The following is a 24,682-nucleotide window of genomic DNA, read 5'->3' as shown; positions in this document are numbered from 1 at the left end:
TTTACAATGGTGCTTAAGGTTAGGCTGATCTCTTGCAGTGTTAATGGCATTGCAAGTAGGCATAAATAGCGGTGCCTGAAATTATGGTTAACGCCACTTTCCCCCGAGGTAATATTTTTGAAGGACACCGACTTCAAGAATATTTCCCCCAAAGATTTTTATTCCGAAAAAATATCCCTATGCGTACTTCGCTTCGGCAGGATTAGCGGTAAGGGGTGTTGCAATTTTTTTGTACAGAAAGTTGATTGGGTGATAAGGGAAGTAATTAGGGACCCCCTAGGCAGGTTGTTATGGATTAAAGTTGTAGCCAATGGAGGGGGCGTGGTCATCAACATGGGCGAGTAGGACGTGTGCCTGCGCTGCTCCGGCAACATACAACTGATCCGACATTCCTGATGGTAGCCTGAGGTCCCAAAACCGACGCCCTTTTATCCCTGGGGGTCTGTCATCCTTCCGACGACAGCGAGGGCCGAGAGACGGCCGTGACGAGCTTCCGGCCCCGTGTGGAGAAGACTGCTGCGAGGGCCTCGGAGCGGGACCCAAGATGGCACCACTGGGACGCCGACTATAGAGCCAGCGCTGCCGAAGGCACTGCCGGCGGCTCGAGAGAAAGGAGACACAGCCCTGCGTGGTTGCAGGAGAGATCGGAGACTCCGGAGGACCACTGTAGTGGCCCCTGGGACCTGACAAGGCGGAAGGAGGAGGAGCGGACGCCGAGACCAGGATCCACCGGACGGACTGCGCTGCTGTGCTCGTAGGTGAGGGCTGCCCTTGGGGGACGCGGCGACTGGTGAGGGTGTTGGTATGACCCCGGGACGCGGTGCTCTGTGCCCCTGTGAGGCCGCCCACCCGAGTCGGCAGAGGAGACACAGCCGGAGCCCCCGGGCCCTGGAGAGAGCGGAGGAGGGCCGGGAGAACAGCAAGCCTAGGCGGAAAGGGCCTCCACCCCCTGGCGCCCGAAGGAGACCCGGTTGGAACTGCTCCCCCCCTCCCCCTACCTGGGGGGGCCTGTGGAGTGAGAGGCCTTAGTGGAAGATGGCATATGAATATATACCGGCGGCATTGAGAGGGCGCGGCTCTGGCCAGGAGCACACATCGCATCTTCCTGTGACCTTCAGTGCTGCATTTAGAGGTACATGGGACAGGTGAGACTAACGAGCTGCGGTGGGGGCACGCTGAATTCGCCCGCAATAATCCCTTTCATGCTTTTTATGAGCTGCATGAGCTGCAGGGGACTTGGCGGAGCATAGTGGAGACAACCTGGTGTGCTTATAATCTGGCCTTGTTGGGCTACGCTGGCTGGGGATGCAAGGCGCCCTGTTTGCCCCCCTTTCTGGTTCCCCCCTCTCCCCTCAGGTGGGGTCACAGTGACCGGCTCTAACAGGAGGCCAAGACAAGTGCATTGCTGAGTGGCCGGTGGGCAGCTGCAACTGGAGAGACTCTCTGAAGGGGGACCTAGCAGTGGTAGGCCACGGCGAGGGGCTGATCGGCGCTAGGACAGAGCAGTCTCTGAAGCTACGGAAACGCATCACGGGCAAGAAGGACAAGGATCCTAAACCTCCCAGGCAGGGAACACTTGATCGTTCTAGCACGGCGGCCCCCCAGCCGGACGATGACCCAGTGGTTCCACGCTCGGACACAGCCCTCCTGATGAACACAATACAGACGTCCCGCGAGGCCTTGGAGAATAAGATCGGGCAGGTGGGCACAGAAGTAACGCTCCTCCGGAATCTCGCGGAACGAGTGAGCGAATCAGAAACGAGATTTGGGGAAGCTGAGGAAACTATCCAAGATATGAGGAAGGGTATGGCAGAGCTTCAGTCATCCCATAAGCAACTGCTGTGGAAGGTGGACGATGCAGAAAACTGGACAAGATGCAACAACCTCCATTTTGTGGGCTTTAGGGAAGGAATCGAATGTACAAACCAAACATGGCGGAGTTTCTGCACTCTTGGCTACTACGCTCTTTCCCAAAGGATAAATTCTCGACCGGTTTTATCATAGAAAGGGCTCATCGAGTGCTGCTGGCTAAACCACCGGCGGGAGCGAGACCTCGGCCAGTAATAGCTCTTTTTTTAATTTTCTGGACAGAGACATGATTTTAACGGAAGCTAGAAAACTTGGGGAAATCCGTCTAGACAATGCCCAAATAATGATCTTCCCGGACTACAGCCGGACTACAGCTAGGAGGTGCAGAGGCAGAGACGCTCCTATGACTCGGTAAAAGCGAAACTGAGGGACCTCCAAATCCAGTACGTGCTATTATTCCCGGTGAAGCTAAAGGTCATATACAAGGATAAGGCGCACTTTTTTCAAACACTGGAAGAGGCGTGGCAGTGGCTGGAGGAACACCCTCCGTTGACGAGACACATGAGCGGAGCTCAGAAGTCCACTGCTACAGAGAGGCCTATGGAAGACCCGAGAGGGGGGCAAAAACTGCAGAGGTTGTGACAGAGGCATGGAAGCCGAAACCCGGGAGCGACCCCATACCCCACAGCTGGACCTGCACGGCGGAGGCAGAGGAGTACGGTCTCCCTGGACTCTAATCAGCCAACAGGATCCTGATTCCACTGCCTTGCGGAAAAAGCGCAATCCGAGGGGGAGGAAGAGCCTCAGTGTTCCTCATCTGAGGGGGAGGAGTCGGGCAGGCATTCGTTGCATCCCTGGCAGCTGCGATAAAAGTGATGGAAAATGAGACTACATCAGAGACTGTGGCATCTCAGGGGGATCCCGCGGACTCTAATTCGTGAAGAATGACCGAACTGGCTGACCAAGTATTGGCTATGTTTGCATGGAGCATGCAAGTTGGACACCACAGGGGATGTATGTGGGGATAACGGGTACATGGGAGTGCCAGAAGATCACGATCATCTCCATATACGCACCACCAAAATTACAAGCTAGAACCCTGACTGGTATGGCTGATATCCTACTGAACACACCAGACACACTTCACGTGGTAGGTGGGGACTTCAATGATGTTATGTCCTCTTCAATAGACAGGTCTAGGGACTGGCCTCACGACCAAGTTACGCCCCCTCTGGCGAGGACGATTGACACACTCGGATTGACGGATGTCTGGCGGTGGCTACACCCGGACGTCAAAATGTATTCGTATTTCTCGGGGGCCCACAGGGTGTACTCCAGATTAGATTATGTCTTCCTTCCCCGTCATGCCCTTAGTGTTGAGGATGTGGAGAAGTATCATGCGCGAGGAATCTCGGATCATTCACCTCTTCTGGTGACACTTGGGGGGAGACGCGAGGCTGAGGTAGGGGATGGCGTCTGACGGCATGGGATCTTCAGAATAAGGACTTGTTGTGGGGACTCAGGCGGATACGAAGGTATACTTCACAGACAATTCAGGATCGGTCCAATCGGGGGTGATTTTATGGGAAGCTTTTAAGACGGTTATGCGAGATAGAGCCCAGAATAGGATAAATTGGGAACAAAGGAAAACCCAGGCCGAACTGCAAGCTCTGGAAACTCGTATCCTGGAGCTGGAACGACGACATGTGGTAGCCCGTAACGCGCAGACTCTTAGGGTATTAGTGGACATGCAGAAACAGTATAAGGCTCTAGTGACAGAGGAAGCTAAAACTCTGGCACAGGCAACTCTTCACAGACTATATGGCATAGGGGATAAGTCCGGAAAGCTCCTGGCGTGGTTGAGTAATAGAGAGCAGGATGCGCGTTGGGTGGAACAAGTGACAGACGGGCAGGGCCAACTCAGGCAGACGGATGTCCAAATAGTTCAGGCATTCACCGAATACTATGAGAATTTCTACAAGGCCAGAGACCTGGGAACGATAGCAGATGTAATGCTGTACCTAGACAGCATTGAAGCCCCTGTATTGACTGAGGAGGATCAGTTGAGCCTGGAAGAGGAGATAACGATCACAGAGATCAAAGAGGCCCTAGCTAGACTGAGTCCGGGGAAATCCCCTGGTCCAAATGGATTCCCCTCTGAATTCTTTAAAAACACAGCAGATTTACTCAGTGGCCACCTGCTGGCCTTGTTCGCTTGGGCGGTCCAAGAGGGCATGCTACCTCTGGACCTTCATATGGCCACAATTATCCCTATCCACAAACAGGGTAAACCCCCTGGGGACTGCGCGTCATATTGCCCCATTTCACCCCTGAACACGGAGGTTAAACTCCTGGCGACGATTTTGGCGCTTCGGCTACGACGAATGATCCCGGATCTGGTCCACTAGGATCAAACAGGCTTCCTGCCAGGCAGGGCAACCAGATTAAATCTGAGGAGAACCCATAACTAGCTGATGGAGGTGCGTGATTATCAGGATCCACACATGTTCCTGTCTTTGGACGCGGAAAAAGCGTTTGACGCAGTACATTGGCCCTTCCTAGAGGGAGTTTTGATCAAGTTCGGGTTTGGTCCCAAGTTCAGAAAGTGGGTGAATCTTCTATATACAGACCCGAGAGCTAGAGCAAGGGACAATGGGGTGCAATCAGCGGACTTCCCTATACTGAGAGGGACCCGGCAGGGGTGTCCCCTTTCTCCGCTACTGTTCGCCCTTACCATAGAGATAGTAGCGTGTGCAATAAGACAGGAAAGAGGGATAAGAGGGTTTAAAATCAAACAGACGGATACATCTGAGGAAAATATTTCGCTCTATGTGGATGACGTCCTCCTATATGTTACCCACCCAGCTGTTTCGATACCACTGCTATTTACCCTACTGGGCCGGTATGGCTCCTATTCAGGGTACCTGATAAACTGGCACAAATAAAATTTGTATAGCCCCTGAGAGGGGGAGGTTTGGCCCCCCTTGCCCGGCGCTCTTCGGGTCACGGATGAAGGGTTTACATATCTGGGGATATATGTGACAAAGGATAAAACGATCTCCTATCAGAGAAACATCCAGCGAGTACTCACGAATTTCGTTAAAGATGCAACTAGATGGAAGACACTCCCCCTCACGATTTTAGGCCGTGCTGCAATGTTCAGAATGATAACGCTGCCGCGGTGTCTTTATGCCCTACAGAATGAATATTTCCCCCTCCCCGACAGGTTTTAAAAGATATAAACGCCGAACTCCGGTCATTGCTCTGGTTGGGGAAGCAATCCAGGATAGCCATAGAGACCTTGCAGAGGAATCAGTACAATGGGGGGATCTCCTTGCCAAATATTGAAGCGTACTACTGGGCAGAACACTTATCGCCGATAAATGACTGGCTTCACGCCCAGGCGGATCACCCCAAGTATAGACTGGAGAGAAAGATGATGGCGCAACGCACCTGTTTGCATTATATCTATGGGAGTAGAGGAAAAGAGAGACTGCTATCTGCAACACGGGTTACAGTAGAGGTGTGGGTGAGAGCGACCAAGGCGATTGGTTGGACACACAAACCAACGAAACAGACCCTGATATGGCACTGCGCATGGCTAAAGGAGCTGCATAAGTTGAGGGGGTTTAAAATGTGGGATGACATTGGCATTTCCGTACTGGGGGACCTGTTGAAAAGGGGGGAGCTGATGTCCTTCCAGCCGCTGAGGGTGGAACACGGACTGCATCACACCCAGTACCTGAAATATGCGCAGCTGCGTCATGCCTGGAGGTCAGAGGAGGCGCTATCATGCCCCTGCCAGAGTATGCCCCACTTGAGGGCCGTCTACTGCAGGAGCACGTCCTAAGAAAATTAGTTTCTCTGACCTATAAAACTTTGATTAATAATATGCCTGATAGACTGGTAAAATTGAGAGAAGCATGGGAACTAAACTTGGGGGAGATGGACACGCTTGACTGGGCGACAGCCCTGATGCATCCCAGGGAAGTCGCAATAAAGTCCCGCCTTAGGCTCATACAATATAAAATTCTGGATAGGATTTATTACGATAGACAGTGACTGCACAGAATGGGGCGTGCTAGTGATACTAACTGTCTGAGATGTGGACATGTGAAGGGAGACTTTTATCATACCATCTGGGAATGTTGTGTAATCCAGGAATACTGGGCCAAGATCTTAAGAGAATTAAGTGAGATACGGCCCTCCCAATGGAGCCTAAATTGGTTCTTTTGGGAATAACTAATAATGTGGATCTGAATCGCCCACTTTTGATATTTGTAACACTGGCTTTGGTGGTGGCTAACAGGGACGTGGCCCGGGGGTGGGGCGCTCCCACACCTCCCCAGCTAGATGATTGGAGACGGGGCATGGACATGTACATGGCAGCGGAGAGGGTCACCTACAAGGCCAGGGGGTGTCCCAAGATGTTTACTAAAGTATGGGGGAAATGGAGACGATACCATGGATTAGATGGGGGATTGTGAAAGGAGGAGGAAAGGTCACTCTGTTATCCCGGTTACATGCGGAGGAAAGGTCACTCTGTTATCCCGGTTACATGCGGGGAATTCCCTGACTAATGTGCGCAATATAGAGACAGATGGGGCATCATATTATCATTGTGTAGTATTACTGGTGAGACTATGGGTATTGTGGGTGGAGGGTGGATGGGGGCAGGGTATGGAGGACGGATTCATGTGAAATGCTTGTTATGTTTATGCACTTTGAAAAAAAAGCAAATAAAAATATATTTTTTTTTAAAAGTTGTAGCCAATGGAAGCCCTTTGAAATTGGTTAATTATTATGGCCTGGGTGCTGATGAGGAGGAAACATTATTGCAGATTCACAACATTGCAATGGGGGCTGAGGTACTAATGATTCTGGAAGGGGACTTTAACTACTTCAGGATTTAGCATTCAATACATAAAAAAGACCTACACTAAAAGAGTGATTGGTACTTTAAAGCAAGATTTTCAATTAATAGATCCATGGCATCAGAATCATCTGGGTTCTCTACAGTGATCACAGCATTATACAACGGCTTCACGTCTGGATAATAAAAATATTTCCCAGTCAATTAAAAGGGTGGGCTCAGATACTAGGGCAAACGTCTTTTATGATCATTCAGTGGTCTATATTCTGGTGGAGTTGGTAATGGTGAGGAGGGAAAGGCCCTGGTGGCAGCTGTATCGGTTTCTCCTCTCCAACCAAGAAAGGCTGAAAGAGATGAGAAAATGTATTGTTGAATTTTTCCTTGTTGATAGAAGTAGGGCCTATTTTTTCAGTTTTGGAAGATTTTAAAGCCACAGTATGGGGCATATTATCGCATACAAAGCTAGCAAAGATAAAGACCGGGCTCATCAAATAGCAGATTTGCAATCAGCAGTAGACACGGCTCTGCAGGCCAAGAGCAGTCCTATAGATCCATGGCCTCCATTTGAGAAACATTTAGAGAAGGCGAATCACAACTTAAGATAGTTTCCCTTTTTGCTTATCTAATTTTAATTTAGGTTATACAATTTTATCTTTTATTCATCTTTCTCCTACTTCCATACATTATTTAAAACATTATCCTTCTTGTGTGCCCTATGAAACATGTGAGCTCTTCTTTCTTCTAATGTTAAAATGCATTTTTTGAGGGCCTCATTAAACAGGTTATGCTGTTTTGTATGCCTTGGCAATGTCTAGAACTGTAGGGAACCTAAAGAAATACCATGCAACTTCCATATCCTTAGCTTGCGGATGAGGTTTCATTATTTTCTGACATATCATAATTAGAAAAATTGTATTCAAAACATTCCTTTCTGTAAAATAATCAAAGAAATAATTATACATGAAAGTGGGATGTGGTGATACGTGACATCTTCCGCAGCTGAAGAAGGAAAGCGTGCACAGACATAGTAATCATTAATATCTATAGCTTAAGTGCATTCCTGAACTTATAAAGATTTCTGTAGCAAATTAGTTTGATGAATTATTTAAAAAAAATATATAATATTTTATGTATTTACAGTTTTAAATTCCAACATTACAGGAGTCTTTTATAATATTTTCTTTACTCTTTTAGCAAGCCCAGTGTGGACTAGACCTAAGACACATCACTGTGATTGAGCTGGTTGGTGTTTTTCCTGCACAATTAGGAAGAATTGGACGAAGACTCCTGTCACCATCACTTAGCCTGCAAATCAGGTAATGTAATTTCAATTATTGTATTGATTTCCATACCAATTTGTATGTGTCAAATCAACATCTTGTGTAGTCTTTTATTATAAGTCAATTTAACACTCATAATGAAATATCAGTGGATATCAAATTCTGCTCTCTCCACCGTTTTGTAGAATTTGTTTGGTACCCGTATTGAACACCATAAAGTCTTGTTCAATCAGGACCTCTTACCAAATGCCTTCTATTGAGATTTGCAAGCATGTCTTATGTTGTTGGTCGTTGAAGTAGTATCTGGTGCTAACGTATACAATCCAGGAACTGGCTATACCTGCTTAAATTTAACTGAACTGCTGATATTGCTTTCACTAGACATTGTCTATTGGTGTTTCATCGTTGTCTGTCTTAGTTTGTGATGGCACTTTATAAGCCCCTGCCCCGGATCCAGCAGGGCTCTCCTGCTGAAGTTCTCTGGAAAAAGATATTCGTTTCTCATCAGCTTTTCTCGAGCCAGTCAGGCTTCCGATTTTTGTTCCTGTTTTTTTTCCCCTGTTATGTCTGTTTTGTTCTTGCCTCATTTCTCCGGTCCCAGGATGCTTGTTTACGGTCCAGGGAAGACCTGGCTTGGCAGTTATGGCAGAACTGTTCCCATGAGGCACAGGGTCAAGACTGATTTGCATATAGCTGGGTCTGAAGTGGGGTGGTGAAGTGAGCTAAAGAACAATGATGGATTCAACCCAGATCTGTAACTGAGTGTCTGAAAAGTGTCAGTGCTCCGTCCATCATCTCCTTGTGTTTACCTCATTTTCTCCCTTATTTTACATTCAAATGTTTCTCAAATCCACTGTCATGCAATTTCTTTTTTCATATTTCTTTTAAGTGATTTTAATACACTATTCCAGTGAAGGTAAATTCATAACAAATAATACAGATTCATAGACACATATGGCAAATAGTGAAACACAGTTCTACCTCAATCAGTCTATATACTACAATTCCCTAAACCCCCATACATACAAGCCAAAAGACAATCTCTATTCATTGACCTCTTATGCAAATAAGGTGACACCCTAGTGCAGAATAATTCAGCTCTTGATTTCAAGCTTTCTCAGAAATACGAGCTCTTAAAGTGACTGTGCACATAATTATAAACATCCATAGACGTTTGGAAAAAAGCAACGCTGAGCGCACCCACAACGTTAATAGTGCTGATTTTCCTCGTTCTGGCACTTAAAATGCCAGTGCAGCATATAGTTCGAAATATTTAAAGTGTGCTGCATCAAAAAGTGTCGCTGCTCATCCTTCTTTAACGTTCATATGGTCAGAAAGAGACTGCACATAAAAAATACTATTCACTACTACCCCCTGGCCCATCTTATCCATTTACTAAAGTACTTGGTCGCAAGATTGGCTTTTTCATAAAACCAAGCTTCCTTCTAACTGACCTTTAGCATTTTCCCTTCCCACTCGCCCACCCTAGGGGCAGTAGAGAATTTCCAATAGGTAGTAATCTAAGAGTTGGTAAAACCATGGCTGTGAATATAAAGTGCTCAGTGTTGTGATGCTCTGGCCATTCAACATCAGATAATCCCGTAAGAGTCATTTTGGAAGAGGGAAGAATATTCAACCCGATTGTCTTACCTTCTGCCTGAAACACCCCCCTTCTAAATGTCTCTAAACTATAGTAGGTCCAGAACATGTCCCGAAACCCTTTCCTGATTACACGTTGGCCAGTTTCTGGATACAGCGCGCATATCTTATTTATAACTCGCTGGGTAAGGTACAGCCTCCATCCATTGAAAAAGGCCATGTGATGAAATGTGACCCCTCTAAAACTTGAATAACTGAGATCATAATACCTTTCCATTTGCGTTTCAATTAGCTATTGGTGTGCCTATCTCATTTTTATCTTTTCTTCTCTATGATCCTGAATGAGGTTCTTTGTACCAATACCTCAAAGTTATGATAACTTTGTCTTTCCTAAACAGCTGTCTTACTCTGTTTCTGGGAGAGTCTATATCCATCGCTGACAGATTATGGAAGACTGCACGTATTTGGATTTATATATATATAGAGAAAATTATAAGGCACATTAAAGATTTTAAACTAGCACTATCATAAAAATACCCTACCTTTCAAATACATAAATCTGCCTATTTCCTTATTATACCTTCGGTCAGGCCAGGAGATAGAAACCTACAATATCTCAATGGAGTCTCTGGGTTGACCTTAGAGATTCTTTATTTAGTAAATATTATATATTTGAAAATCCAAATGAGGTTTAAAGACTTGTTTATACCTTACTTTTTTAGGTGATTTAGGGATTTGAATACACCACCTTAGGTTTGCTACCTCCAAATGCTTCAGCAGTAGTGGCCCATCCCTTGCCAAAGTGTGGGGGGGCTGGGGCGGGCCGGGCCCGAGCAGAATGGAGGAGGAAGATGGGGAGTGTAGTGGCCAAAAAAACATAAAAGCTCTTCCTGCTTCTGGCCCTGGCCACAGGCTCCCAGTCTGCCCTGCGGCCAATCCTAAAGCTGATCTCGCATGAGAGCAGCTTCAGGATTGGCATGAGAAATTTGCGCTCCAAGGCAGCTTGGGAGCCTGAGCCTGCTCTCTCGAGCACCAGCAACACAGCTAGAACTGGAGAGAGCTCCACTGCGCATGAGGGGTTTGTCCGGCCTGAGATGGACAGCCAAACACCTCATGCGCAGTGCCCAACACTCCCCCAGCAGCAGTGTCATCCCCTGGACCAACCCCCAAGACTCGTCAGAGTCCTAGGGGCGGGTCCAGGGGATTAAAATAAAACATTAATAAAATAGGTTACTTACTCATTGATTTTATAGCCCCCACAATCAAGAAAGCTTTAATCAATTGAAGAGCTGTATTAATATTACGAGGAGTCAGGGTTAAAAATAAAGCCATATCATTTGCATATAGCTTTATATTAGACCAAGAAGGTAAGGGTTGTACAAAATTTTAATTAAGCTGAATATACTGTGCTAAGGGTTTGATTAAAAGGGCAAATCATAATGGTGAGAGCGGGTAACCTTGACGTGTGCCCCGATGCAAGATGATTTGGTCTGACAGACAATTATCAATTAATATCTGCCATGCAATTTCATGATAACAGCATTTTTGTGATGTAGCATTCATGGTTCAAAGAGGAAGAATCATGATCCTCACCTACTATTCCACATGCTGTACCTCATTTTGGAGTAAAACCAGACTAGGATATATAACCTGATGACCCCAGGCTACTGAAAATCCATTTTGGTGAAAATCCAACCTGAGAAAACCCCTTTCTTTAGAAATGTTTGTTCATGTTCAACAACAAAAATATACAGAGCATAAAGGGTTATAGATTAACGTCCTTTCTGCTGCGCTGCCCTACGGCAAAAGTTAAGGCAAGAATTTGCTGTATCTATCCCATACGGCACATTCCTGTCCTATTCCCCTGCGCTGGTGCACATTGGGCTGCTGTGCGCCAATGTAGGCACCTTAGCATCATGGTGAAAGGGTGCCTCCATTGAGGGGTGATTATTTTTGGGCAGGAAAGGAGACCTTCCTTCACATAAATAAATCAGAAAAGGGCCTTTCCTCTTTCTATGCATCACATATAGAAAAAGGAAAAACAAGGAGAAATAAAGTTATTTCTTCTCGTTGTGCCTCCCTTACGCCTCCCCGTAGGTTTTTGGCACTGCCTCAGACTTACGATTTCTCGTAAATGTGGGGCAGTGTCAAAAAGCCACTAATGTTGCTGGGAACTGCTTTAAAGTGAACAATATTTAAAAGGCAGCATTAAGCCAAAAAAAGTGGTTTTGTGCTGGCTGGTAAATGTGGAGCAGGCTTCTGCGCCACTGGAGCGTCACCAAATGTGACGCACCAGCGGAGCAAGGGGCTTATAAATAAGCTCCTAAATGTCAATGGATGTGTCTTTGGTGGTTACAGTAAACCAAATGCCAATAAACAAATGTTTAAAATAAATAAGTAAAGGGTTATAGAATGAAGAAAACAGCATAAGAAAACATTTACGTTGTGAAAAAGGGGCAGGTATAATGGAGAGGGGATGGAAAATAAGTCCTATGATGTAGCCAGTGGTATATAAAGAAGTAGGACTTATAGGTATTAGGGTATGAGTAGGGTAATAAAGCATGGAGCTTCTATAGTAGGGTCTTGGTTGGGTAAAGGTAGCAGGTTATAGAAAGGGATAGAGTTACAGGGTTTAGTTAGTGGTGGGGTAGAGGAGTTTCAGGGATATGGCATAAGGATATTGGTAGCAATAGAAGGGGATAGACGGGGCAGAGGGTCCTGATGGAGAGGTTGGGGTAAAGGTACCAGGAATTAGGTAGAGATGTTTAGTAAGGTAGAAGTAAGGGTAGAAGTTCTAGACGTTTGGTAGTTGTAGAGGGATACTAAGGTATAGGCAGGGTGAAAGCTAAAGAAATAATCAGTGATTGGGAAGGGGGCAATTGGCTTGAGTATAGGAGGGGTATGAAGAGAGGAGTATAAATAGTATGTAGAAATGAGGGAGCCACGAAAAGGAAAAAGAAGGAAGACTGGGAAGCAGATAAGTGGATGGAGGAGTTATAAGGTAAATGGAACAATGCATCTATGTGTTCATAAAGAAAAAGTATACAGGGAGATTTTCAACATAATCAGGTACAACCCACACAAATCCCTTTCCTGATTACTATTGAGAATAATTAGCCACTGGAGGAGCTTATGACCACATTGTTTCAGTCTACTCATTTTAAGCGGCAGAATGACACTTTTAATTTCAAAATGTTCATGTTGTAACCCTTTTTTGTATTAAATTAATAGGTAGAGGGGGGGCGTGTCCTAACAGAGTGTCGGGCTGGAGAGTAAAAGTTGTGGCCAAATAAAATGAGTATTTTAACTAGGACCTAGCAACCCCTGCAGCACCTCCAGGCTCCACTGTGAACAAAACTGATAAAATCATTAAAACAGGCGCCCGTCTCGCCGGGAGCCAGGCACTTCCCTAAGAATACAAGGAAATGAAATCAATGCGCGTTCTAGCATGCTCTAGCAGAGTGCTTGGGAGAAGAAATGGCAACCTGGGCACATCACATTTTTCCACAGAAAACTGACCTTTTTGTACAAAGTGAGTAGCTGCAGATGTTGGGCCCTGGGCCAGCCGGCCCATTGGGAAACCTAGCAAACCTGCACATTTTTTAAAACTAGACAACCAGAGAAGTCCAGGGGTGCATGACTTGCATGGCTCTTTGTAGGTAATGTTACCCAGAAGCCATTGCAAACGTCAAACTTTGGTAAGAAACACAAATTTGGCTCACATTTCTTTGACGAAAGGTTCTGAAATCTGTGTAGAGCCACAAATGTCCTACTACCCTGAGTTCCCACACGTCTCCTGATAAGAATAGAACCCCACTTGTGGTGGTGGGCCAAGAGACCAAAACAGAAGGTAATAGAGTTATTTGTGATATTTGGGGCATTGATGTGTTGCCACCCATGCAAACCTACTAATCACAGACATTTCTGAAAAGTAGATAACCATGGGATTCCATAGTTCCACGAGGTGTTCTTACCTGCAATGCCCTGCCAACCTTAAACTTTGTCTGAAATCACACATTTTACTTCCATTTCTGTGATGGAAACTTCTGGAATCTGCAGGAATTCACAAAATTCGTACCACCCAGCATTACCCCACTTGTCCAGATAAAATGCTACCCTACTTGTGTGGCTGGTCCTAGTGCCAACAACAGGAAAGGATGAAACCAGGGATAATGGAAGTTCCACAGCTGTACTCCCATTGAACCCCAGTTGTCTAGTTCTCAGAAATGTGCAGGACTGTAAATGTTCCTTCTGAGTCTTTCCACAACTGAAGCACAAATTAATACCTTTTGCTTTTGGCACTACCAGTAGTAATAAGGTCAAAGCTTCAATACTGTTACCAGTATCTGACTATTGAACTCCTCATTTAATGTTAGTGAGCCATAAAGCTGCGTCAAGGCACCAACGACTTTACGGTCCATTCACACGATTTTCCTGCATGCCACACAAGGTCATTCATACTGCCCACCACATACCCAACACACACAATACTCACATCAACAAACCACCACAATTCAAGTTCCCACCACATTCATACACCAACTGGACTAAAACAGCAATTACACTGCCAATCGGCCACTCATCAACTTATTATACAAACACAGCTCTTTCAAACCAATACACACATTCCACCAGCCAACAGCCACAGATTCCACCAGACGACAGACACACATTCCGCCAGCTACACTTTCTGCCAGCCGACAGCCGTACATTCTGTCAGCTGATTGCCACACTTTCAGCCAGCCACTAGCCACACAATCACCACTAAATGCATATTGCCAGCAGATCACTATGAAAAAAAAGTAGGCTATGGTTTGAATTCCTGTTCATGTCCATCGCACCCGCTGTCTAATACTGCGAGGGTGCCAGGTACACCTTTATGAAAGCCTCTCCGTGGAACCCTGATCAGGCTTAGAGAGACTTTTCTTTCTTGAGCCTTCAGCGCACTAAATCCAACTCTTTCCAGTCAGTTGTGGTGTGTCTGAAGATGCATTTTTTCTATCCTCAACAGTGTCATCAAATCTACCTTTGTGCCTGATTTATATTTTGTCAGATGGGGTTACTCCATCAGAAGTAGGGAGGAAGGGATGCCACAAGTGACATTATCTAACCTCCTGGTGCAGGCTGCAGCTACAGGACACATGCCCAAAAAGGGCAATCAGATCTTCTTGTAAATTTCTGTGTTATTCGGCTCTCTGTATATGATCCGCTCATATGAGGCTATTTTGTACATTTCGGTTATCCATTCGTCATGGTTGGGGAGGTAGGGCAATCTCCACAGACGAAGGATGCTGATTTTTGCCATGGTGTGTTCTGTGGCTAATAAGCACCTTGTGGGTGGTAAATCAATTGCCGCAGGAAGGTCTGAGGCAAATGCAGGGTCTCATTAAGGGTAGATTCTACTTCCCTCCAAAATGGCCGGATTTGGGGACAAACACTAAGAATGTGAACTATGGTATAGTCCGGTTTGTCACATCTCCAACATTTAGAATGGTAAAGTAAGCCTGCTTAATAGAGTTTATGAAGGGTCCAGTACCAGTCTTGTAATGTTTTAAAAAGGCACAGTTTCATTCTGGATTCCTGGACTCCTTTGTCTGGATCTAACCCGAGTGTGGCCCAACCATGTTCAGTGTAGTCTGTCTGCAGTGTTCTTTGCCAGGATTCTCACAGCCTGGTGAGGTGTGGATTAGCATATAGCTGGAATATTAACAGATTATACAATCGTGCCATCACACCCCAATGTGACCCCCCAACATGCCAGGTAGCATCTACAGAAGAGTTGCATATGTTCCATGGGGTGGCCTTAAGCGCTCACTCAAACAGTGTTATAGTTGGACATATCTCCACCGGTGAAGGGCAGATAGTTTGAATTTCTCTTGGAGCATTCTAAAGGGCAGATGTCCCTGTGCAAAATTAGCTGTTTGCGGTCAGTATGCCAGCTCTGCACCACAAACCACAGCTTATAGTGTTGCCATCTATCTTGTGTACTGCGTTGTTCCAAATGAGTGCATGTTTGTGCAACCACGTGTCAGTCCACAGTTGGTCATGGACGTGGAATCAGGACTTCACCTTAGAGTAAATGATCCAGTTCTGTGTCAGGAAAGTGGGGGCTTTGGGTTTATAAAGTAGTTGCACCTCGAGCTGGCAAAGATAAGGAGATGTTCGATGGCAACTGATAGGTGGGCATGTCTGCTGTGTGGGCTCACAGTTTGGCCAAATGTGATAAATGCAAAGCAGTGTAGTAATGCTTCACATAGGGGGGGGGCAGGAGGGGGGCTGAGCCCCCTCGCTGCTGGGGACCTACAATTTCTGAATTTCCAGCCAGGGTTTGGAATAGCCCCATATGAAGGCTTTAATGTCACAGTCAATTGTTCATAGGAGGGATAGTTTGCCTGGGAGTAGTAACATGCCCATATGTAAACCTGGGTACTACAACCATTTTCATAACTTGTATCCTGCCCCAGAGCGACATGTGGAAATGTGTCCATTTTGCGTAGTCCAGCTGAGATCCGGTTATCAGTGAGTCTATGTTATCAGTTATCATTTTGTCCAGACCTCGATTGAGTGTGTCGCCCAGGTGGTGGAGTCGATTTATCTTTGTGACTTGGTACATGGGTAACACCTCACTTTAAATCCAGTTAATCTTATAACCTGCCCAGAACTGCCTCTGCCACCGTTTCTCTGCGCAGCCTTCACTGGCTGCGCATCGAATCAAGAGTGAAATACAAAGCCCTCTGCTATATGCACCGGATAAAGACAGGCAACTCCCCCCCCCCCCCTATCTTTCCATTTTGGTTCAACCGTACTGTCCAGCACGCACCCTCAGATCCTCCTCTCTTGGCACCTTCTCCGTGCCCCGGTTCAAACGCACCAGAGTTGGTGGTCGCTCCTTTTCCTATCTGGCGCCATCACTCTGGAACACACTCCCCATCTCTTTGCGCTTTGAAACCTGCTACCTGAAATTCAGGAAAGGCCTGAAAACCTGGCTGTTCTCTGCTTAATCCTCTCTCATTTTACTGTCTCCCTGCTTCTTTTTCTCTGTCAGCGCCGGGAAACCCCTGGGTATCTGTGCGCTTTACAAACTCAAATATAATAATAATAATAATATAGAGACAAAATCTGATATAAGGGACATGAGGGAGGGAGGGAAAGGCTGAGGTTTTTGAGTGTTAAAAAAATGTCATCTACATAAGATAATATCTTTGAACGGCCATCAGGCGTAGGCACGCCTGATATGGAGGAATGTTGTCTTATGGCTGCCGCCAGAGTTTCTATAAGAGAAACAATAATGGTGGCAAATGTCATCCCTGTTGGGTACCCTGGTAGATAGGAAAGTGTTCGGATACAAAGCCTCCACAGTTGACCTAAACCATTGGATTACTGTAGAGCCATTTGACTTTAGTGGTGAAATTATCACCCAGTCCAGGCCTCATGAGCATGTTAAGGAGGTCTGGTCAAACACCTTGTCTGCGTCAGGTGAGAGGGTGAGGACCACCTCCGGTAAGTCTCTGATTTACCAGAGGAGGTGACCAATAGTGCTTAAGTGATTGTGGGATGTGCATCCGGGCACAAAGACTACCAAGTCCTAATAGATGATGTTATGGATTACACGTTTAAGATGGGAGGACAATATGCCAGCCAGGATTTTAATATCCACATGTTAAAGGGATCTCAGACAATAGGTGCTGTAAAGTAAAGGGTCCTTCCCTGGTTTGGGAAGGACAACGATTAGCACCTAGAAGGAAAGAGCCGAGAGGGCGACGTTCGTTCCACCTCTTTGTACAAATCATACAGGGAGTCTAGAATGTCTGACTTCAGCCATTTATAAAAACTATCTGGGGAAACTGTCCTCTCCAGGGGTCTTGCTGTAGGGGAGGTTAGAGATTGCCTGAGCGATCTCCTCTTTGGAGATTTCCCCTTCTAGGAGAGCCCCGCCATTAACATTAAGGCATGACAATTTGAGAGTGGCGAAGAAGTGGTCCTCACTCTCAGGTCTCCACCAGTTTGTGAGCTGTATGGGTCCTAGTACTATGTCATGAATTCTGAGGCTATTTCTAGGGGCTTTCAAAAGCAGATTACCTGATCCATTACGAATGGCTGGGATTGCAACAGCCGTCTCCTGTTGTATAAGTTGAGCAGCTAGGAGCCTTCCGGCTTTTACCCCTTGTTCATAATGCCTTGCATATATTGTGCCTTGGATGTGTGCAGGTAGTTGATTGCCGCCTTTGTGGGTTCAAGCTATCGCCTGAGGTTTGGTGTTGATTGGCTCATGTATGCTCTTGATTGACATTTATTATCTTCTTCTAAAAGTGCATAATCTTACCATAAATAGGTTTCGTGCAGAGACTACAGACTTCCAGTTCTCCTCATAGTATACGGTTACATGGGATTTCAAGCGGTGTTTTTCTTCTGGCATATTGTAATTTGTAGGGGTAAGGTGCCAAGGTTTATGGATCAGCGTAGTCAAGACCCCTTGAATATCAGGACCCACAGGCGCATGGTCAGAGAGTGATCCCTCTAATATCTCGAAGCACATCACGAACGGCGCTAGCTGGTGAAAGGAGAGAAAATAGTCCAGCCGTGATTGCGTCCCTTGAACTGGTGATATGTATGAGACTTCCTTGTCAGGCAGATGAAGCAGATGCCAGATGTCAAACTGGCCCTGGTCGTCCATGATGTCTTGTAGAAACGCTCTGGCCCCATTGTTAGGCACATCAACCGGCTTGGTACAGTCCAGTTTGGCATCCGGGGCTAGATTCCAGTTGCCACCCAGGATGACCCAGTTCTGGGATGAGTCAATTAAGTTTAAGAAAAAAAATATGTTTTTTGTCAGTAGGGGCGTAGATAGTCAGCACCCAGTATCCTGTCTCCTATGTGTAGTTTAGGAAGCGTGTAACCAAGTCTGTAGTACCATGCAGGCTAATAACAAAGAAGGAGTGCCACCCCACATTTGTTAGGGCGCTCGAAGGGTGGGTGTCTGTAGAACCATGCAGGGTATGCAGGCTAGTAACATAGGAGTGCCACCCGACATTTTCTAGGGCACTCGAAGGGCGGGGGTCTTGTAGGGTCCGGGATAGTAGATCTGAAACTGTGGATAATGTTGTCCACCCAGTCTCATTTCAATTTGTCTGCCACAAGGGTGGAGAGATGTGTCTCCTGCAATGGGGCCGTAGCAGTGTGTTTGGAGGCCAAGTGGGAGAGGATGTTCTTGCTTTTCACGTAATGCCTTGGACCTTTAACATTCAAGGATGTGATTCAAAGGGCAGTACTCATCATCGTAGGGAGGGCCAAGGGGTAGTCACGTAAAACTCAGGGGCGAGCCGTAGGGTAAGCAGTCGCCCCTTCGCACCCCGTATATAGAGGTATCAAGTGGTCGAGCAGTAGTGTCTGATTTCAAACATGGAGGGAGTTAGAGAAGAAGGTAGCTTGTATATGTGCAAAGTAAGGTGGGTTCAGGGCCACTAAAGCAGGACTAGCCTCACCAGAACTTGTGGCAGCTGAGGAGACAAGTTGGGAGACTAATAGGGGACGGTGGGAGAAGCAGGGGTAGGAAACCAGTTGGAGGGGAGAGAGAAGTTGGGGAGGGAGAAGGCAAATAAATGAATTGTGCAAAACAAAAGCAAGTGCAGCGCAGGTGCACAGTAAGTGGCCATGCGATTAGTGGGGTGAGTGCCTAGGTTTTTGTCAAGTGGTCTGCTACATCCAACGCTCACATCAAAGTCGGTAGGTGGGCGATGGACAATGGGACGGCAAAAAGAACAGGGGAGGGGGAGGAGGCCAGGGAGAAGGTCCTGTGTAGTAGAATATTTCAACAAGAACGCCTCAAGGAAGGGTGTTCATTAGTATTGGGTTCCGGGGGAAGATAAGCAGCAGTGTGCAAGGGCAGGAATGAGATTACAACTGAGCATCTGAAGGTCCCCCATAAGGCGGGAGATGAGGGGGTGCGCTACCAGCAAATGGCGGGTAATGGGATGGGTGGTACGGTATCTCCACATGTGATAAGAGGGGGGAATGAGGGTACAGAAAAGCACTCACTCATCGTAGGCACAAAACTGGGGATGCAGGGAGTGGAGGGGCTCCTGGGGTAGTGCAGTCGGAAGCAACAATTGTGGTCAGAGGGCCGCACCCCTCCACAAAGGGGTGATTCAGGCTGCAAAGGTAAAGTTCAAGGGGCGGCCATAGAGGCCCATATCATCGCTCAGTGAGGAGCAGAAACAACTGCTCTGCAGGGGCTTTTCCAGACTTGGTGGCAGTGATGGAATCGCACCTTGCAGTTTTCCTCTACAGCCTCAGGGTGTGACCGTGTACAGGGAGTCCCGGCCAGGAAAGCGATATGTAGGGGGAGGATCCTAAGCATCTCCTCAGAACTCCATAGCCTCCGATTCGGCAGATGTCAGCAGGATCAGCCAGTGTGGACTGGCAAGTGCGGTAGCAGGGGATCCATGAATTTGATCCGAGGTAACGAGGCGAGGGAGCCTTTTCCCTTAAGGTTTGGCAGCAGTGTGGTTGGGCAGCATGGCCTCTTTGTCAAACGTGGTCATTGATCTCAGATGCAGGTCCTGCCGTCATTGCTCTGATGCACCCCATGCTTTCCCCCTATTGGGGTGCTGTTGAACAGGAGAAGAGCACCGCAGGAAGCCCAATGGGAACTCCCAAAGGCCTCTGTCCTTGCAGAGCTCACACAGAGGTGGCCATCTTCATAGGTGGCCAGAATACGTCCTCATCTCTGTTTTCTAACTAAAACTATAGGTTGAATACAAAGGTACTTGTAGAAGTGATTGCTGTGTGTGGGGTGCAAAAAGGTGTGGTATGGTTAAATAATGTCATGCTGTGAGAGTGTAGTACAGTGTGATCACAAGAACAAGTATCAAACTCACACTTATCTGACACAAAGAACTTCTACAAAGACCCAACATTGACAAAAACCTCTCTGAACATCCAACACTGCCAAAAACGTCTCCAACAAAGCTAAGAGAAAAGATAAATATGAGTTCATGTTGCAACACACAGTATAAGACAAAAGCACATTATGCTACATTTATCCCCGTTGCCTGGAGAAAATTCTTTGCAAGTTGTGCTACATTGTGAAAGAGCAGACTGCGGTTGATTCACAATGAAGTTATCCATTTGCACTATGTGCCCCTATACTTGCCCCTGCCACAGCCAATGTCAGGCGCTGACCAGTTCTTGTGACATTCACATTTTACTTTCCTCCAGCACAGCATATATAATTTCGAAAACTGGGAACACTTCAACCAGTTTTCAGTTATTGTGCCATTCATTTAGTAAGTCTGCCCAGCGTGGCTGAATCCCTTCAGCCGTTGCTCAGCTATTCAGCTATTCACATTTTGCTTACACACCCACAGCAATGCTTTGAAGCACTCTATTGTTTGAGGGCATTTACAGACACAGACTCTTTTATAACACTAGCTAATTAGAGTTCTTCTACTCTAATGTAGTTACGTTCTAGCCTCTCCCAGACCAACTTAAAAGTACATGTTCAACTTTTTTAACCCCTTCGCTGTGGGGGTAATTCCCCCGCTGTGCTGGGGGGAGGGCGGCGCGCACGGCGCCCCCATGCTCATGACGAGCTCAGCTCATCATGAGACACGGCGCTCCTCTGCTCATGACGAGCTCAGCTCGTCACAGGTGCACCGGCTCCCATGGAACGCTCAGCACAGCAGGGGAATTCTCCCCGCACCTGAGCGTTCCACGGCCATGATGAGCTGAGCTCGTCATGAGCACCGGAGCGGCGTGGCTCATGACGAGCTCAGGTCGTCATGAGCATGGGAGGGGTTAACGCAATGCACACTGGCCCTAGGGGTGACATATGGATTAAAAAGGCCTGGTAAAAGGTTTATTTTCCCAGGTCAAGATGGCAGTTTAAAACTTCATGCAGGCTGCTATGGCAAGCCTGAGACATGTTTCAAGGGCTACACAAGTGGGTGGCAGAATAAGTGCTGCAGGCCCACTAGTAGCATTTAATTTACAGACCCCAGGTGCATGTAGTGCCCCTTTACTAGCGACCTATAAGTAAATTAAATGTGCCAGTTGGGTGTAAGCCAACATTACCATTCGAGCACAAGCATTTTAGCAATGGTTAGTAGTGGTAAAGTGTACAGAGTCCTAAAACCCCCCAAAACACGTTTAGAATACAGGAGGGGTAAATTCAAAATGTTTGTGGTGACCCTGTAGAGAAGGCCAAGTCCAACATTACTGAACTCAGTTAAGACAAGGGCCCCGATCAAACAGTATCAGACATGGGCTTTTCACCCTCCTCATTGGACTGGATCTTTCCCTGGCTGATTAAACTACACTTTTCCTATACCCAATAGTGGTTTATAAAACTTACAATCTTATCAGACATGGGATTTTCAACCTCCTCATTGGTCTTGATCTTTCTCTCCCTCTCTGATTAAACTACACTTTTCTTATATTAAATAGTGGTTTATAAAACTTACAAACTTAGTTATAAGACATGGGATTTTCACGCTCATCACTGGACTCCTTCTTCCTCTCCCTCGCTTATCAAACTACCCTTTTCTTTTACCCAATAGTCTTTTATAGAACTTACAACCTTATCAGGCTTGAGCTTTTCAACCTCCTCACTGGACTCTATATGAAGATAGAGTCCAATGAGGAGGTTGAAAAGCCCTTTATTATCAAACTACACTTTTATTATACCCAATAGTAGTTTATAAAACTTACAAACGAATACATTACGGAACATAACACTTGTCTGAGTTTAACTCATAGCATAGACTGTCGCTTGCAAAATTGTGTATGGTGCGGTTTCATCCTTGTGTTTATGTTTAAAAATGGTAGAACACATAGTTGGCTCCATTCACAAAGCTGTTTGTATGAGCAGGTGTGTCATGTTCCATGCATGGGTGTTACTTGCTAATATATTTCCAAGAGTAATGGCCTTATTTAGAGTTTTGGCGGACGGGATAGTCTGTTCAAACGTGGTGGATATCTGGCCACAGGCTATAATGCATTGTAATATAACAGATGGGACATCTGCCACATTTGGGACAGAGTATCCCATCTGCCAAGCTCTAAATAACACAACTACTTATAAGTGCCAGCCGCCACAAACAATGGATGGGGGTGCCTGTGAGGGGAACGCAGGAGGTGGAAGCACAGGGCAAAGGAGTGTTAATAAATAATAATATTTAAAAAAAATAACTTACCTTCCGCTGCCAATCATCTCCTGCGTAACGCCTCATGTGCTCTTCCTGGTCCCAGCAGCCCCTGGGACAGATTCCCTGTGCAATCTCTGCGCTGCTCTCCTGCTATGAGAGGAGCACAGGGTTGGCCTCCGTGGGCTGCAAAGGGAGTCTGTGGGGTTTCGCGAGCCTGGTTGCTCAACGCAGCCAGGTTGGAGAAACCTAAGTGCGCATGAGTGTTTGGCCGGCCTGAGACGGCCCGCCAAACACACATGCGCACTTAGAACATAGTGCACATAGCACTTCTCCTCTCCGCTCCCCTGCCTCGGCCCCGCCCCTCCCAGCACGTGCTGGTTCCATGCCACCAAATGAAAAATAAAATGATGATAAAACATTGTTTTATTTGTCACCTGCTGACTCTCAGCCATGCAGTGAGGCGGCGCTCCTCCACCATTGCGGAGGAGCTGCCACTGCTACTCATAGTAAAAGCTTTGTAAATTCGGAAACCCACAAATTTATAACACTAAGTACGGAGGAGCATTTTCTGCTTAAAGAGAAAGTATAAGACAGATATGTTTAGTCATTTTGCTAATCTGTGTTAATGCTAATTAGGATTTAAAATGATGGTTTCATAAGGTTTGGGTTCACCTTTAATTATTTTTCCTCTTCTGCTGTGGCCTTTTTCATTTTCTCATTGATAATGCTTCTTGCTAAGTCACTCTGTCTGACTGAATATTGGACATCTAAAAGTTGCTTTTTGTTTGCTTTTCAGGCTGTTGTTGCGCATCCCTCATCACAAATACCAGATGGTCATTGTCGATAAACATGGTATGGACAAGGAACGCTATGCTTCCCCAGCCTCAGCTATCGAGATCTTCGACCTCATCGACACATTCCCCCTGAGGAAGGAAGAGATGAAGTTGCAAGCAGCAGCCGGTCACACATGCACCTACGCCTAAAAACACAACTCTTGAATCCTGTGAAGACTCCTTCTTGACTCTCCAATGGGTGCTAAGCACAGCATGGCTGCTTCTTCAATGGTGTACAGATTTTTTGAATGTTTTTTATTTGAATGTGTGGATACTATCTGCATATTGCATATGCATGATGCTTTTTGCTAATTTCAAGATTTCTTGAAACTGTGTAATCTTCCCCTCTTGGAAGCTCTTTGTACAGATGCTGAAAAAAATACAATCTTGCGTACACTTGGGATTGCCAGTATTTTGAATATTTCATGTTTGTGTAAAATCGGGGGGTGGGGAGTTTTTACAGATGCCTATTTTATCAAATATGTTTTTATCAATAAAGTTATTTTGCAATTTTAACAAACCTGTCTTCAAGCAAATTTCTGTTTATCCCACAACACAAATATACACGTCACTGAAATTAATTTAGACTTTGCTGTCCTGCAATTTAGTGTAAGGGTATCTACAATACATGTGGATTATGAAATATTTGTAAAACATACTGATTCTGAAGACCATTGAAAAACATGTAAAGGCAATGCAGCATGTGTTTCAAGTTAAAAGGTCCAATGAACCCTACTTCACAAGCTTACCAACCCCACTACCTTAAGGGGCTTTCCCTTTTGTCTTTGCATGTGCCCCAGTGGTCTTCATGTTTTCTACTTTTTACCAGTAATGCACAACAATGGTTTATCAAAGCAAAATGTTTTTATATGTTTCCATTTTGAAACTTGGACAAGACAGCCTGTTTCGTCAATTTTCCCGGCATTTTTTCAACCTATGAAAATAAACAACAGACTACCACCAAGAAGCCTAACATGGTACTATGAATTATAAGGAGTACAAACCTAGCATAACATATCTAGTAGGTCCGTTCTTAAGCTGAACTAATGAATGCTGTATTAAGAAACATTATGAAAGGTCAGGCTTTTCTGGTTTACTTTTTCTGCAGGATCTCAATATGCCACTCTAAAGAGGAGGCAGTAA

At 46.0% G+C, this 24,682-nt stretch overlaps 1 protein-coding gene across 2 annotated transcripts in view; it reads left to right on the top strand.

Moving 5' to 3' along the window:
* The window catches only part of SRPX (sushi repeat containing protein X-linked), a 464,109-nt gene extending 440,050 nt beyond the window's left edge, over positions 1-24,059 (top strand). For both annotated transcript variants that reach the window (XM_078658263.1, XM_078658262.1), the window contains 2 exons: positions 7,877-7,998; positions 23,503-24,059. In XM_078658263.1, coding sequence (XP_078514389.1) covers positions 7,877-7,998; positions 23,503-23,689 — 309 coding nt within the window. In that variant the 3' untranslated portion in view covers positions 23,690-24,059. The remainder of the gene's footprint in view (positions 1-7,876; positions 7,999-23,502) is intronic.
* Positions 24,060-24,682: the final 623 nt, after the last annotated feature.

This window comes from Lissotriton helveticus, chromosome 8 (assembly GCF_964261635.1).
Source record: "Lissotriton helveticus chromosome 8, aLisHel1.1, whole genome shotgun sequence".
NCBI lineage: Eukaryota > Metazoa > Chordata > Amphibia > Caudata > Salamandridae > Lissotriton > Lissotriton helveticus.
Note: the sequence above shows the minus strand (reverse complement) of the source record. Positions and strands in the feature narration are given on the sequence as shown.